The sequence below is a fragment of the Pimephales promelas genome, chromosome 20 (genome assembly GCF_988280905.1).
Source record: "Pimephales promelas chromosome 20, fPimPro1.hap1.1, whole genome shotgun sequence".
Lineage (NCBI taxonomy): Eukaryota > Metazoa > Chordata > Actinopteri > Cypriniformes > Leuciscidae > Pimephales > Pimephales promelas.
In genome coordinates, this window is record NC_142788.1 from 30,113,804 (window position 1) to 30,130,167 (window position 16,364).

Consider the following 16,364-nt stretch of genomic DNA (forward strand, 5'->3'; position numbering starts at 1 on the left):
AGCGCATTAATGATTATCATGTTTGTAGCATGATCCAGGGGATTAAAACGTCCAAAATATATTTCAGGCCAAGTGGAGTTGGTACCTAATAATAGTAGTAAAAGTGTAAAGTTACATACAATGGAAATACTCACTAATGCAAGAAAAAAACTACCTCAAATAACTGTTATCTGTGCTGTTGTCCAGTAACTCCAGTTGGAATTTTCACCCCGATATGGCGGCCGCGCTACCGAAGCGCCATCTAGTGGCTGTTACCAAAAAAGCAGAGTTTCGCCTCTTGTTCTTCTTTACTCTTTGCTGACAGACAAGAACGGTTTTATCAAAATTGAAACTACTGTGGAAACAAAGACACCAACATCTTGGATACCCTTGAGGTAAGCTAAACAAATCACAAATTAATTTCAAAGTGAACTATCCCTTTAATAACCGTCCCGACTTTTACTCATTTTTAGGTAATTGTTTATTTAAATAAACGTTAGACAGTGAAGTTATCTGCACTAAGGATTAAAACATCCAGATGTTCAGTTGGGTTTCACTCTTCACTCAGTCTACAGAAGATTTTTTTTTGTAAATTTAAAAAAATATGAATACATAGTTGGATCAGATGGACAAAGTAATGATATTTGACCTACCATAGAATTGATTGTTTTAAACTGTTTTTATATACATGAAACTGACTGATTTATGTTGTTGTGAATTATATAAAGTTACATTTAACCATTTAGCCCTTTAGACATTCAGTACTGTGTGTGTAATACAGCTACAGAACAGTGTCCTACATAAGATTTAATGAAGACAAACACAATTTAACCCTTTTCTAAAATTCCAAGGGCCATTTAAAAGAAAGAGACAATATTTTTGTTCACAAAAAAAGGTTATTTATTTACACCATGTATAGGATGACTCCTAGTTGAGTCTCCAATGGCTTGCCTCTCTTCTTAGTTGTTTTTTTTTTTATCCTCATGTCAAAGTGCTCCCGCTGACTGATTAAAAATAAATATAAAAGAAGCTAAAGTTGAATAGTGGTAGAAACAATGGTTATAAAATAATGGCAGGATTTCATGGTTGAACATTTTGGGGGGTTCAAAAGATGGGTGTTTATGAAAGTTTAGAGATACAGATTTAAAATTTCTTAAATAGCTGAAGCAAACACACACACCTTAATGAGATACAAGTTAAAAAGATCTATGATAAAACACTCATTAAGTGCAAATACATTTTAGTCCAGATCAGTAGGCCTAAGCTATTTTAAGAAAACTGTATGTTATACATTTGAAAATAAGATCATCTCATGAAACAACTTAAACCAAAATCTACATTTAAACCATATCGGACCAAAGTTTTTAATGTTGGCTTTATAATGCATAATGAGAAAGTATTAGAGTGAGTGTGCAGTTCGAAACTTTACTTAGAGAGATTTGCATTCAAATACATACATACATACATGCCTATTATAAATGTGTTTGTGTACACATCATAACCTGCAATTAACACATTTCCAATATCCACTGTAATGTTGCTCCAGAAACCATGTGGAGTAGGGTATGTTTAAATGCAAGGAGTAAACTGGGTCTCACCAGAAGATGCCATGTCACGCAAGTAAGACAGACAAGATAAAAATAAAAATTGAATGAATTTTAAAAGTGAGTGAGACAGAGCAGGTAAAGAGAAGACTAGGGCAGCTTTTAAACCAATGTGCTTAAGTTTGCTAAGTTTGAGCCAGACAGAACATCAACCTGACCGTTAAGTAGGCAACTTTTATTGTCTCTCGAAATAATAGAGACTTTATTAAATTATAGATCCATCTTTTGAATTGATATATCGAATCTTAGCAAATCGTTTATAAATAATAAATATTGCATCATTACAATACAATCAACAACAATAACTTTAGCAAATTATTTAAAATACCTCAATTCGTGTCCCTTCTAGAAGGTCTGATGCTATAGGTCTGTAATGATATTTCACAAGATGTAAACAACACTGGTCCAGAAGCACTTCCTGTTTCAGTTTGTAACTGTTTTCTTTATTTCACATGTAATGAAAACATCTTAAAGGTGTTTGTTTAACTTTTTGATTCAGTTTTAAATGTTCTGTTGGTTGTATTTTATCCCAGCAATTATGTAGTGTTAAAAAACTGAAACAGGAAGTGCTTCTGGACCAGTGTTGTTTACATCTTGTGAAATGGATGTAGTCTCCCCCTACTGGACGCACCAGGAACAACCGGGGCGTGAAACTGTCAGGGGCGTAAACCAATACGCGTGTAGTTGGTGTCTGGATTTCACCAACTTGGTGAAAGTTGCTTCGGCTCCAGTTCAGAAACTTGCACCCTTTTACGTACAGTGAGGAAAGGCATGATTGACACATGGTTGTCATTCGTGTTTCTACGAATCAGTTTGCGCGACTGTGGGCACTAGAGGCGGGGATTACCTGACCCCGCAAAACGCTGCACAAAACATTTCTGGCCACAACACATCAGATCCTCATGATGAACAAACTCCCGTCATTTATCATGCAGAAGTCCTCAACAAGTGAGTTATTTCATTTATTTAAACTTTTATAAAAATGGCAATTTGTAAATTAAGAAGAGCAAAGTTTAAAGTAGGCTATACGCTTATTCTGTGCTAAATATATTTAGATAATTGTGAATATTAATTATAACTGTAAAACATGAACTGTTTAACAACCCTTTTTTAATTTATTTAAAACAGCACAATAACGACGAGTGTGTTGTGTGTAGATTTGTTGTTTAATAACAATCAATGCTGAGTGACAGATTTGTGTGGAGTTTTTGGCAACACATTACAATAAGATTTAGGCTATTAGTTAACAAACGTTTAACTATTTAACGATGATGACTTCTACATTAATCTTAGTGCATGTTAATATCAATATCTCTACTAGAACATTTGTATTTTATTAAGTAGCCTAAAGGATTAATAAAAGCTCAGCTGTATTGTTATGTTACATTTAATAATTCGCATTGGAAAGTCAAGTCTCAAGCAAATAGTAGCTTTCCAGCCATTCGCCACACGCTTTCATTCAACTACATCCTTTCATTCACCAACATCCAGACCGCAAACACCGTTTCCTCCTCTTCACAGTCAGGGACTTTCTCACTGTTCCTCCCTGACATTTTAACGATATCAGCCTCTAGATGGCGCCACTGTCACAGTGTATCTGATATTCGGTGTCTGTAGGAGACCGCATCTGTTCCTGTATCTGTCCCTGCCCAGACTCTTGCGGCTGGTGTGTGTGTTCATCAGTGTCCTGCTGCCTGTCTGCTCTCTGGAAGATCATGACGACTTCTGTTTGTTCCTCTGAGGGTATGATTATTCTTTATTAATTATATTAACACACTCGTGCTCAAAACATGAGTTTAGAGTCATTTGTTTCTGAATGAAGATCTGCACTGAAATAATAGAGTGTGTTTAAGTTGATGTTCATCTTTTGTAGAAATGGATAATGTTCCTCTCTCTGTAGAGGAGACCCGAGCAGAACCGGCCCATAGTTCAGTGCGGCCATGGTCACTCACACACGAGGAAGAGTGTGTGAGCGATGATGATGAAGATGATGATAAAGATGATGATGAAGAGTAGCAGGACAATTTGCTACAAATTCACATTTTTATTGATGATGGTTTCTGTGATCATCACTCATTAAAAGAATGATTATAAAAAGAAGATTTAATTCATTTTTAATATTTCCATGCCTGTTTCACTGTTCAGATCTGGGTTTCCCAATCTAAAAACATTAGATTTCATTTGTTAAATGTATTAATTAAAATGTAAAATTAAAAAAAATAATTTTAAATTATAACCATAATTTAACAAAAAATAAAGCACTTACTTAAAAAGATGGTTACTTTTTTTACTACACTTACTTTTTTTACCTCCATTTTATGACCATCAGAACCCCAAACATGCAAATGTGTTGTTAAATTATTAAAATAACCTTTATGACCTTAAAATCTCAGGGAGACATATAATATGTAAATTTTAATTATATTAATTATATTATATGTAAATATTATACAAGTAAATATGTTCATTTATATTTTTAAACAGAATATCTATTTATTCTCTTCTTTGAGACAGTGTGCAACGGCGTTAGAATTGTTGAATTATTCCAAATAAATAGATTGAGATTCACAAATGAATGTAAAGAATCGTAATACAGAGCATGCTGTGATTGGTCAGCGCAGATGGCTGTTATCTGATTGGCTTAATTTGACAGTGGGCGGAGTTTCACTTACTGTAAATGTGGATGTGTCTGCACGTCTTGAGTTAGAAATGTTTCAAAATCCACAAATGCAAAAATGAATGCCAGGCAGAATTGTGTTTGTGACATAAAACATTTGTACACTTTTTTTTATTTGCAAATCTAATTTTATATATATTTTTTGTGAAACTCTTTGCATTTATTTGTGGATCTTAATTGTTTATTTGTGAATACAATTATTTATGTGAATCTCTATTTATTTATTTATTTCGAACAATGCAAGATTTCTAAACCAATTGTACGCTCTTACACGAGTTATTACGGTATCATAAAATGTGACGATTTTGGGGGCGGGGCCAAAACAACGCCGTCACTGAATATTATCAATATTCTTCAAGCTCACTGTGGTAGTTTTGTACGTGCGTTTTTATTTAGTTTTCTTTGGTGTTTAAGGATGTCTTATTTGGGTTTTATATATCTGACAAGAATCTAAAAGACAAGTATCGTCTTAAAAGTCTATTTATTACTCTAGTCAAGTTTTTTTTGTATTCAAATTTAGACCTACATTTTCATCTGTTAAACCTCTTTTTGTTTTTTATTGCAAAAACCTGCGATGCTATTTGGGCAGCTATCTCTTCTTCCAGCAATGTCAAAGCTTTAAAGTCCTTTACGTTGTTCTCAAAATGTAATATTTATGTTTTTTATACTGAAAAAAGCGACTGTCCTTTCTCTCTCTCTTTCTCTCCCTCTCTCTCTCTTGATATTCAGAAACTTTTTTTCTTCCTTTTTTCCTATTCACTTTAGTGGCTTTTTTGTCTACTATTTATAATTATATAATAATATATTATTGTATTTAATTCAGATTTGAGTTTAATAAATTGTTTTCAATGATAAAAAATACAATAATAAACTAAAGCTCGCCGTGGTAGTAGTATTGACAAAGCGATTGCGCGCGGACACCAGTCGTTACGGTATCGCATATGTGTCCGGAAGAGCGAGACTCGACCCACGGACACTCGTCGGGTTTAGGTTTAGACGCGCGTCGGTTTGATGGGCGATGGGTCTGATCGCTCGCGCGCGGAAAGAATGGTTTATCATCGGTATAGTGCTCGTCATCACGTGCGCCAAGCTCGCGCCGTCCGTGGGAGTGAAAGGAGGTGAGAAACATCATCAAACACACACACCTGGACACATTTCTATCTATGCAAACTTTAAAATCAGTTAATGCACACACACATATACTAATTATCCAATGATCGTTATTAGGAAATGAGTCGTATGCATGAATGTCACACACATAGATGGTTGATTAATTGTGGATTGAGTTAAACTGATGAGGGATGATGAGGTCACATGTATTGCATGTAAAGTTTCAGCGTATAGATGATAAATCTGATCTGAATATGATCATGCAGTGGGTTAATCGATCGGCTTGATGGTTATTTCTACTCTAGCTGTCACTGTGACACGTTGACTTCAAAACCCGGATCTGGATAATCCTGTCCGGGTGGAGGATAGATAGTCACTGCTGTTCCTGTTTATAGACCATTTCACAAGACGTAAACAACACTGGTCCAGAAGCACTTCCTGTTTCAGTTTGTAACTGTTTTCTTTATTTCACATGTAAAGAAAACATCTTAAAGATGTTTGTTTAACTTTTTGATTCAGTTTTAAATGTTCTGTTGGTTGTATTTTATCCAAGCTTTTATGTAGTGTTAAAAAACTGAAACAGGAAGTGCTTCTGGACCAGTGTTGTTTACATCTTGTGAAATGGTCTATACACTCACTCCGTGAGAACATTGCATGCACAAAGACTTGTTTAAAGTTTAAAACCCCATTGAAGTTTGAGGATAGATAGAGAGATGCATGGATAGATACGAATTGATTTTAGTGGATAAAGTTAGAAAACACCACCTACTTATATCTATAAATCACCAGTATGTCTGTTTTCAACGAACATAGAAAAAAATCACAAAACATCAATTTTGACTAAGAAGTTCATTGGACACAAATATTGTAGATATGCATTTGATGCATTTTAACTCCCCTTATAAAACTGCACCATGATGGATGTGTTTACCGGTTTATGATCCTAAATAAATATTATATGGTGCTGGAAGAAAACATGAATTCAATATTATAACCCTAGTGCTATTGTCCTAGTGTCCCAAAACATGTTGATCTAATTTGATCATTATTTCATTGAGCGTGTTCTCTTTCAGGTCCTCTTCGGCCAGAGATCACCATCGCCTACGTTGCAGTATCTGTGATCTTCTTTAACAGTGGCTTGTCTTTGAAAACAGAGGTACGACCGCTACATGTTTTTATCATGTTTTTATCGATTTTTTTAATCTAATTTCTATGTTGCGGTGTTTTCCAGGAGCTGGCGAGTGCGCTAATGCACGTAAAGCTGCATTTCTTCGTCCAGACTTTTACGCTGGTGTTTTTCCCCATCGCCGTCTGGCTGCTCTTGAAAGTGCTGGCCCTGACGCCCATCAACCAGTGGCTTCTCAGAGGGTGAGTGTGTGTGTGTGTGTGTCTCGTACACACTCTTACCTGTTCACTGCTGCGCTGAATGAAGTCTCTGTGAGTTTGAGCCGAGGGAAACGGGATCTCAGGGGGCGTCTGTGTGTTAGTGATTTTCCTGTAAGAGAGTCGCTGTGTTTCTCCTGCAACCTCCACACGTCCTTTAGCAGACAGAAAGACATTCATGTTTTTATTACGTTGAAGATGTTGAGTTATTAATGTAGGACCATTAGCTGAAATGGCCTGATGAAGGGATACAGGATAAAGGATATATGTGGAGGAGAATGTTGATCATTCAAAAACAGTGGAATAAATGTATTGTGTGTGTGTTATTGTTTATTACATCTCTCTAAATGCATTTGTTAGCATACTTAATTCAGCAATTGATAGCAAATGTCCTTTTTGTGAACAGAGGGAAACTATTTTTCACTGTTTTGCACATTGTGACGGACTTAAAAGCTTTTTTTTTATGCTTAATTTAATGTTTGTGGATTTCTAACGGAATATTTTCTGAGGTTGTTTTCCTTTTTTGCTTTTAAGTTTTGGGGAGAAAAAAGGGCCCACTTGTTGACTTAGTTATTGGGAAATATGAAAATGGCTGTTTATCTGACAAGAAATGAAGGTGGAGTTGGCCGGGATGTAACTAGTTTTTGTTTTTTAGTGATAAATAAAAGTAAGAATTAACTTTTGAATTTTTTTATTTGATAAAACTGAAAAATAAATTTGGGATTTAAAATGTATGGAATTATAAAGAAATGTTTTGCCTTAAGGATGGTGAATTAATTGTTTCTAAATATCTTAAGTAAAGTGTATGTTTATTATTAAAAAAAACAGTTAAACTCTCTCTCCCCCCCTCTCTCTCTCTCTCTCTCTCTCTCTCTCTCTGTCTCTGTCTCTCTCTCTCTCAGGTTGCAGACGGTTGCATGTATGCCTCCTCCTGTTTCCTCTGCTGTCATCCTCACTAAAACTGTAGGAGGAAATGAGGTAAAAAATAAAAAAATAAACTTCTCAAATACTTAATTTTAAAATCCCAAATTCCCATCACAACTTTAAAAACACTTTCCATCACAACAATAAATGCATTTCACCATAACGACAACTATATTACAAACACACTCAATCGCAACTTTACAAATGTACTTCATTCAAACTTTACATTTTAATCATGATGACTGCAATCACATTTATGTTATACAAATCATAACTTTTTACAACTGAATAATCACAACATTTGGTGTATATCGAAGTTAAACATCAAAATGAACATTCATTCATGTCTAATAATTAATACTGGTAAGTGTGATAATGTAAAAGTGCATTTATTTTTTTTTTTTTACAGGCTGCAGCCATTTTTAATTCTGCATTTGGGAGCTTTCTGGTAAGTGTGTGTGTGTGTGAGAGAGAGAGAGAAAGAGAGAGAGAGACAAAAGAACAAAGGATTAAAAGCACAATGTGAAAGTGTGTGTTTGTCTGCAGGGGATTGTGGTCACTCCTCTTCTGCTGCTGGTGTTTGTGAGTAAATCTCCTCTTTAATGTGTGTGTGTGTGTGTGTGTGTGTGTGTGTGTTCAGTGTGGATGTGCTGAACAATGAGAATATTGTACTGGTGTAATATATACTGTATACTCTATTGATTGTCCAGTGTTTACAGAAGTTGTTTCTGATATTTTGTGTGTATAATGTGTTTCTCTGTGTGTGTGTGTGTGTGTGTGTGTGTGTGTAGCTGGGCTCCTCGTCTTCTGTCCCGTTCACCTCCATCTTCTCGCAGCTCTTCATGACGGTGGTTGTCCCGCTCATAGTTGGACAGGTGAGTGTGTGTGTGTGTGTGAAAAAAAAAATCGATTCAAAATCGCCTTTGAGAATCGACCACATTTAAAAAACGATTAATGGAGAATAAAACGTGCCCAGGCGTAATATGTGGTGTGTGTGTGTGTGTAGGTGTGCAGGAGGTTCCTGAGAGAGTGTCTGGACCGCCGGAAGCCTCCGTTCGGGACGGTGAGCAGTGTCGTCCTCCTCATGATCATCTACACCACCTTCTGCGACACCTTCTCCAACCCCAACATCGAGCTGGACCACCTGAGCCTGCTGCTCGTCGTCTTCATCAGTGAGTGCACGGCCGTCGCAACCATTGTGTACTTATTAAAGCGGTTGTTGATTAGGATTTCACTTTTCTAACTGTAGTGACTTTAGTTGAGCATAAACAACATCTGCAAAGTTACAACTCTCAAAGTTCAAAGCATATTGAGATATTTGCTTTTAAAGAAACGGCTGGAAGAACTACACGAGCTTGACATCACCAACCCTAAAATTTACATAAACCCCGCCCCCTGAACACAGTCCATGTTGAGAAGAGGAAGAGCTGTTGTAGTCACTCTGTGTGCATCTCACAACAGTTAATATGATGATTTATAGATTATCCTGACAGAATATGCTAATTGAAGATAGCTAACTCCACACCATATTACCCATGAGTGAGTGTGTGTTTACCCTGTGAGCTTTACATTCAGAGCTGCGTATTTAACTTATGGGCAAAATTGTGAATATTGCACAAATCTTGTTTTTCCATCCCATGTGTTCAAGAGAACAAAATCATCATTGTTCTTCTTATTTTTTTCCCTGTTTTTCAGTATTTTCCATTCAGTTGAGCTTCATGGCCCTGATATTTTTCCTGTCTACAAGGTAAGAAACACAGTTTTCTGTCATGGTGCTATTGGTTTAATATCAAGCCAAACAATTCTGCATTTGTAGATTAAGACATAATCCTGATCCACTTACTATTGGATCTGTGACGGATATCACAGTGTGTTTATTTGCATCTTATTTTGTGACGTTTGTAGGAAGTCCTCAGGATTCACAGCAGCGGATTCAGTCGCCATCCTGTTTTGTGCGACTCATAAATCCCTCACTTTAGGTAAAATAATGCAAGCTTCATATATATATATATATATATATATATTTTTTTTTTTTACAAATTATCTTAAAAAAAAACATTGTATTTGATTTTTAAAGTGAAAACTACAAAATAATGTCAATATTAGTTGAATATTACATATTATTATAAGATGATATGTAATTAAAATGATGTTCTGGAACAAACAAACACACACACACACACACACACATATATATATATATATATATACATATACATACATACATATATAATGTATGTATAATTAAATGTTTTTTTTTACTTAGCTAAAAACATAACATTTTATTGCCATAGTTTTTCTTTTAATTTTTAGTGAAAACTGTCAATTAATGTCAATATTAGTAATAAAATATGTATGTAGAGCAATTCCAAATTGCGGTATTTAGGGTTGGTTTCTGCACATTGAACTATTATTATTTAATAAATGTTTTTATGCTGTCTGTGAGTTTTTTTTAATTTCATCATGTCATAAATCCCTCACTTTAGGTAAAACGCAGGCTTCTGTCTGGATAAGACAAATATGAATCATCATTACTTACCTTCTGTAATTGAAAACCCTGGTTTAATGTGTGTGTGTGTGTGTGTAGGTATCCCCATGCTGAAGATCGTGTTTGAGGGTTATGAGCATCTGTCTCTGATATCAGTGCCTCTGTTGATCTATCATCCGGCTCAGATCCTGCTGGGCAGCATCCTTCTTCCCTCCATTAAAACATGGATGAGCGGGAGACAGAAGGTAACACACACACACACACACACACACACACACTTGAGGTCTGCTAAAATTCAAGGGTTTCGGGTCGGGTTCGGATTTAATGTTTAATGAATAGCCTTGGGTTTTATTTTTTATTTTTATCTTTTTAAGAGACATTTTTTTTGTTTTCTTTTTATTTATTTTATAGTAATTTAATTTATGCTTCCAGTTCTGGTGTGCTTCTCTATTCAATAAGATGTTGAAATTACACATATTATTACACTTCGTTTGGGTGTGTTTTAACCTCTTGATTTGCTTCCTTCACAGACTCTCTCACCCATATGAACTACACTGTCGACTGGAAGCTGTGAAACACTTGGCTGAGCCAAACCAAACCAAACCAAACCAGACCAGACCAGAAACAACGAGACCAAACCAGGCCGAGACGCCGAGAACAGGGTTTTACAGTATACGTGAGATCAAGTGCCTTAACTCGACCCTCGGGACCGAACCATTCCATGAGCTTTTATAAACAGATACCTGAATGTATATTTTTATTTTTATATGAAGTGAAATCTTTTCTTACTCCAACAGCACTCAGACGTTGTCAGATGGGTTTGTGTGTGTTATGTCGACTTCCAGGGTACATTAGTGTGGCTTCATTGGGCTTAGATTTGCAGCAGTAAAACTGTTCAATGCCCTGCTAACTCTCTTACACGTCCTTGATGACGGGAGTGTTACTGAACCGTTGGTCGTTTGTTCTGGTGCAGTAAACGCTAAGATCAGCTGTTCAACTGTGCTGTGTTATGTTACTGAAGACAATAAACAGTCATTAACTTTGTCTAAATGAGGTTTGTAAACGTGTTTTGTAGTATATCACACAAAAAATTACAACTTTGATCCCAAACACACCATACGCTCTTCAAAATAAATGTATTTATTCAACTTATTAAAACATATCTTTATTCAAATCAAATACAGGTTATAGTTATCTAACATTTTTTTAGTCTAATGGGTGAGAACATTAAAACTAAATAATTCAACAGTGATTTACTCTTTCAAAAGGCGCTATTGTGTTTAAACTTTTCTACTATCTTAGTTTATTTATGCTTAACTTGTGCTTTTAAACTAGTATTCAGTCTGAAATGTATCATTTATGGTTATTAAACAACATTTTATCTTCACTAAAGGCAAAAGCACTTTCTGCTTTTTTGTCTTGCAGTCATTAATACAGTATCTGTGTTTGGAAAGGATTACTTGGATAGTTTTGTTTTTCTAGTAGTTTTTAAGAAACTGAAACTTTTATTCAGCAAGGCTGCGTTAAATTGATCAAAAGTGACAGTAAAAGCAGCAAATCAGCATATCTGAACGATTTCTAAAGGATCATGTGACACTGAAGACTGGAGTAATGATGCTGCAAATTTTGATCACATGAATGAATTTAGTTTTAAATGTATTACAATAGAAAACAGTTATTAGGGGACAAGCTCCAATGTTGTCACTTCATCTTGAGTCTCTCCATCATTGACTGACTCCGTTTTAACATTAAAGGGAGAACAGTTTCTGTCATTTCAGTGTGTCTGTGTGAGGTTACGACGTCACTCTGTAGGCCAAAACGCGGAAGTGAGTTAGCATTTTAGCATTACGGTTCCCTCGCTCTAAAGTCTGGGGTTTTTGAATGGGTCTTTGCTAAATCGCCTGAAATAAGGTCTGTGGTGAACAAAGCCTCTAAATATTTTCACGTTTTGATCTATGACATAAAACACACAGTTATAACCTGCTTTTAGTTTTTTTTTTTTAATTTATTGTGTCTGATTGTGTTTTTTAAAACCTTATATAGGCTTCAAAATGTATACATTTTGGATTAACTTGTAAAGATTATCTTGCTAGACAAAACGTGTAAGGGTCACTACTCTTTGTTAAACACAGATCTTATTTTTTGTGATTTTCCAAAAGTCTATGGGGAAAAGGCATTGCTTTTCGACCGAGGGAACCCATGCGCCGCTAGCTTCTGAGTCGTGCGTCCTACAACGTGACGTCATCACTTCGGCACTCTATCGCGGCTGCTCTGCAGCAGCTCATTTGCATTTAAAGGGCCAGGCACAAACGGTGCGTTTTTGCAAATCCCCCCAAAAAGTGACAACTTTAACCTGCTATTTTTTTTATATATTTATTTATATGCTATATTATTTATATATAACCCTAACTTTTAGTTTATTTTGATCAAAGAAGTGCAGCCTTGTTGGGAATTGAGCCTCTGCCTGTTCAGTTTGCGGGCGGTGTTATGAGGTTGTACTCGGCCTGAAGCACGAGGAAGCTGTTTTGGCGTATTTTGCGCACCTGCACCAGGTCTCCACACTCCTGAACGTGGATGATGCCTCGGTCTTCGTGGTTACAGTCGTTGAGCGACACCGCGGTTCGCTTGCGGCAGTGTTTTCTCTGAAGGTACCGGAGACCCACGGCCACGGCCATTCCCAGCGCGCCCGACAGGCCCAGTAACAGGCCCAGTTCGGATGTGCTCTTCCCGGGAGTGTGCTCCGGTGTCTCGTTCCCTCTCTCCGGGACTCCAGGCGTGTTTTTAGCGTGTTTGGGAACATCTCTAAACTGATTTGAAGTGTCTTTCTTGCGAGGGGTCAGAGAGACGGCGCCCTCTGTTGGCTCCCAGGATGGGAAAAAATTGGAGAGGGATCGACGGAGAGCTTCGGGATGGAGGGATGCTGTGAAGATCTGTGTGTTGTGAGTGTGTACTGAAGGCGTATATGTGTGTGTTTGTTGTATAGATGCCTGTGTATCTGTGCTCTGGGTCTGTGACTGTAGATTCGGGACAGTGTGTGTTTGTTGCATGGATGTCTGTGTATCTGCACTGTGGGTTTGTGATAATAGATTTGGGAGAGTGTGTGTTTGTTGCATAGTTGTGTGTGTATCTGCACTGTGGGTGTGTGACAGTATATTCGGGAGAGTGTGTGTTTTTTGCATGGTTGTGTGTGTATCTGCACTGTGGGTTTGTGACAGTAGATTCGCGACAGTGTGTGTTTGTTGCATGGTTGCCTGTGTATCTGCACTGTGTGATAATAGATCTGAGACAGTGTGTGTTTGTGTAGTTTTGTGTATGTTTGTGTCTATTTTAGCGATTGTAGAGCTGTGAGATGTAGATGTTCTTGGGAAAGTGTGTGTAGATGTGTGTTTATACGAGGACAGAGATGTTTGAGTGATGTTTAGTGATTGTGTGTTTGTGTGTGTGTTAAAAGAAGGGGTTGTGTGTGTGCTATATGTTGAGATTGTGTTGGTGTTTGTGTTATATGGTGCATATGTGTTAGTGTGTGTAGGTGTGTGTCTATACGAGGACAGGGGTGTTTGAGTGACGTTTACTAATTGTGTGTTTGTGTGTGTGTAAACAGAAGGGGTTGTGTTGGTAGATGTGGTTGTGTATTTGGACAGGGATGTGTGTTTGCCTGTTTGTTCCAGTATTGAGCCTGCACAGAAAAAATAAACATTTCTTTCTAGCCACCCTAAAGTCCACTAGTTATACACAACGGTGTGTGTGCATATATTGTGTGTTGGTCATAATCACCCGTCGGTTGTCTTGTTACACTGTCAGTGATCGGCGACCTGCGTGTCCCATCATGCACCACGGCTGATCTGATTCGCGACCAGGACACAAAATAGGACTGGACCAGCGTGATGCTATGAGAGAGATTGAAAAGGGAATTAGTTGCACGTTTGTGTGTTGTGCAGATGAAGACATGACGTGTGTTCCTGCTTAGACATTTAAATGAATGCATTTGCATTTTGTGCATTTACACACACTTTAATCCAGAGATACACACAGTTGTGACAGCATGCTGATGTTTCTCTTACTAAAAGCGCAGGTCTCCGCTGGGGTGTGTCGGGGCCCTCCAGCTGAAGGACAGGTTCCTCTTGAGCGTTTTGTCTGAGTGTGTGACGGTGTCGTCCGTGTCGAGGCAGGACAGTGTGTGTGTGCTGGGCGGGTGGAGTGTGAACTCGCCGACGACCCGGTCCTCCAGAACAGAGCGAGCCTGCAGCAGAAACCCCATAAACGCCCGCGAGCTCTGAACCGTAACTGACAGAACAACACACACACATACACACACACACATTAGACAACTTTTTGACATATAGATAGATAGATAGACAGACAGACAGACAGACAGAGAGATGGATGGATGGATGGATGGATAGATAGATAGATAGATAGACAGATAGACAGATATATAGATAGATAGATGGATAGATGGATAGATGGATAGATAGATAGATAGATAGATAGATAGATAGATAGATAGATAGATAGATAGATAGATAGATAGATAGATAGATAGATAGATAGATAGATAGATAGATATATGCGTGTACCTGTGAGTGTGTGTTGTGGCAGGTACACTGATCGGCTGGTGTGTATGGTGACGGAGGAGTGTGTGCGTGTGTGTTGTGGAAAGGAGCTGATGTGTCCGGGCTTCATGCTCACACACGACGAGACACTCGCTCCACGAGAGAAACACACACCGCGGCCGGAAAACACACAGATAATCACACACCCAGCCAACACTGCCTTCATCATCATCTTCATCATCTCCATCATCATCTTCATCTTGTGCTTTCTGTAATTACGTCCATCATTATATGCATATATATTTATTTATTTATATATATATATATATATATATATGAAGAGTTCAGATGCAAAAGCCTCTAAATGCCATTTGAAATTTTCTTCTAGAATGATAATTTTTATCAAGCTTGTATATTTAAGTTCAGTGATTTCACTTAAATGACAATTAATTGTTATTTAAGTGAAATCACTGAACTTAAATATAAGGCTTTTATATATATATATAAGCAATTTCAAAAGCAATTTCACATTTTTTTTGTCAATTGTCTTTTGCATTTGATCATTTCATGCATTATCTGGAAATTCATCTCAGCATTTTTATTTAGCTTTTAAATAATTTGTTTTTAATCTTTAAACTTTTTATATAATTTTCCTATAGTGAAAAATACCTATACAAAAATGTAATTAAAATCCATTTATTTCATACAATACTACAAATTTATGAACATATCTACAGACATATCACATGAGACTAACAGATATAAATAATGAAACTTTATTTGAGCACTTTTTATATTGCACGATGCACATTTATTAATATTAAACCTAAGAAGTGTTTTAATATTCCTACTAGGAAGGATAGTATGATATATCTGTCTTTAAATGCAAGATATTTTAAGTGTACGTTAATTATTCTTGCAATAGTTCCACTTTAATAATCAAATACTCTGAAGTGAATCTGTAGTTGAAGCACTATTTTCAGATAAAGCGTACATTAGTTCCAATTTAACAGACTTTGAGTAGATCAATTTAGTATACTAAAAGCACAATTACAGGGTATTTATACTGTATTTAATAAACATTTAAATGTACACTAGTATACTTAGCATAAAATAAATGTATTTCAAATATATTTTAGTACATTTATTTTTCATATAGTTATACATCAAAATATTATAAAATCAAAGTTACTTTCAGAAATAGATGGTCAAAGTTTAATTAAAGATTGAAATAATGCATTTAGTTCATGGCAAATTACTGATATTAATGAAACACGTACTCACACTGAAGAAGCTTCTGTCCTGCTGATCAGACAAACACACACGACTGCAGTGTCTCTGCTGGAGCTTCATCTCTCTCCAACTCACACACCGGACAGTTTCTTTCTTTCCTAATTCTGCCTTCCTTTCATCCTGATGTCTTTCATTCTCTCTCTCTTTCTCGTCCAGGATGTGCAACAGCTGCTGATCCAGGAACTGCTACATCCTCCTCCACACACACACACACACACACACTCTCTCTCTCTCTCTCTCTCTCTCATAGACATACACTCACTCACTCACTCACTCACTCACTCACTCACTCACTCACTCACTCACTCACTCTCTCTCTCTCTCACACACACACACACACACACTCTCTCTCT

General features: G+C 36.8%; 3 protein-coding genes across 4 annotated transcripts; 2 read left to right on the plus strand and 1 right to left on the minus strand.

Annotated features, from left to right (window-relative positions):
* The first annotated feature begins 2,273 nt into the window (after positions 1–2,273).
* LOC148970680 (uncharacterized) lies at positions 2,274–3,673 on the plus strand. Its single transcript, XM_089124750.1, has 3 exons — positions 2,274–2,531; positions 3,201–3,326; positions 3,457–3,673. Exons 1-3 carry the CDS (start codon positions 2,486–2,488, stop codon positions 3,597–3,599), a joined length of 315 nt encoding a protein of 104 aa, XP_088980876.1. The 5' UTR covers positions 2,274–2,485; the 3' UTR covers positions 3,600–3,673.
* A 1,519-nt stretch (positions 3,674–5,192) lies between these two features.
* On the plus strand, positions 5,193–11,215 carry slc10a7 (solute carrier family 10 member 7). The gene is made up of 12 exons (XM_039661003.2): positions 5,193–5,378; positions 6,444–6,526; positions 6,602–6,738; positions 7,656–7,731; positions 8,087–8,125; positions 8,224–8,259; positions 8,469–8,552; positions 8,684–8,849; positions 9,373–9,424; positions 9,583–9,656; positions 10,265–10,410; positions 10,696–11,215. Exons 1-12 carry the CDS (start codon positions 5,279–5,281, stop codon positions 10,711–10,713), a joined length of 1,011 nt encoding a protein of 336 aa, XP_039516937.2. The 5' UTR covers positions 5,193–5,278; the 3' UTR covers positions 10,714–11,215.
* Positions 11,216–12,069: 854 nt separating this feature from the next.
* Positions 12,070–16,202, minus strand: reeld1 (reeler domain containing 1). Of its 2 annotated transcripts, none has more exons than XM_039660958.2 (5): positions 16,003–16,202; positions 14,743–14,987; positions 14,227–14,449; positions 13,940–14,052; positions 12,070–13,841 (listed from the first exon to the last, which is right to left on the minus strand). In XM_039660958.2, exons 2-5 carry the CDS (start codon positions 14,975–14,977, stop codon positions 12,634–12,636), a joined length of 1,779 nt encoding a protein of 592 aa, XP_039516892.2. In that variant the 5' UTR covers positions 14,978–14,987; positions 16,003–16,202; the 3' UTR covers positions 12,070–12,633. The 2 variants fall into 2 exon arrangements, with proteins under 2 accessions (XP_039516892.2, XP_039516893.2); XM_039660959.2 differs by having other exon boundaries at positions 15,999–16,202.
* Between the last annotated feature and the right edge of the window lie 162 nt (positions 16,203–16,364).

Bases quoted from the DNA above. Each gene is read 5' to 3' on its own strand.
- LOC148970680 (XM_089124750.1), top strand. From the start codon at position 2,486: ATGATGAACAAACTCCCGTCATTTATCATGCAGAAGTCCTCAACAA. The intron at 2,532-3,200 runs GTGAGTTATTTC...CGGTGTCTGTAG, and splicing joins CATGCAGAAGTCCTCAACAA to GAGACCGCATCTGTTCCTGT. The intron at 3,327-3,456 runs GTATGATTATTC...CATCTTTTGTAG, and splicing joins TTCTGTTTGTTCCTCTGAGG to AAATGGATAATGTTCCTCTC.
- slc10a7 (XM_039661003.2), top strand. From the start codon at position 5,279: ATGGGTCTGATCGCTCGCGCGCGGAAAGAATGGTTTATCATCGGTATA. The intron at 6,527-6,601 runs GTACGACCGCTA...GGTGTTTTCCAG, and splicing joins GCTTGTCTTTGAAAACAGAG to GAGCTGGCGAGTGCGCTAAT. The intron at 8,126-8,223 runs GTAAGTGTGTGT...GTTTGTCTGCAG, and splicing joins CTGCATTTGGGAGCTTTCTG to GGGATTGTGGTCACTCCTCT.
- reeld1 (XM_039660958.2), bottom strand. From the start codon at position 14,977: ATGAAGATGATGATGGAGATGATGAAGATGATGATGAAGGCAGTGTTG. The intron at 14,450-14,742 runs GTACACGCATAT...TTGTTCTGTCAG, and splicing joins GCCACAACACACACTCACAG to TTACGGTTCAGAGCTCGCGG. The intron at 13,842-13,939 runs GTGATTATGACC...TTTTCTGTGCAG, and splicing joins TGTAACAAGACAACCGACGG to GCTCAATACTGGAACAAACA.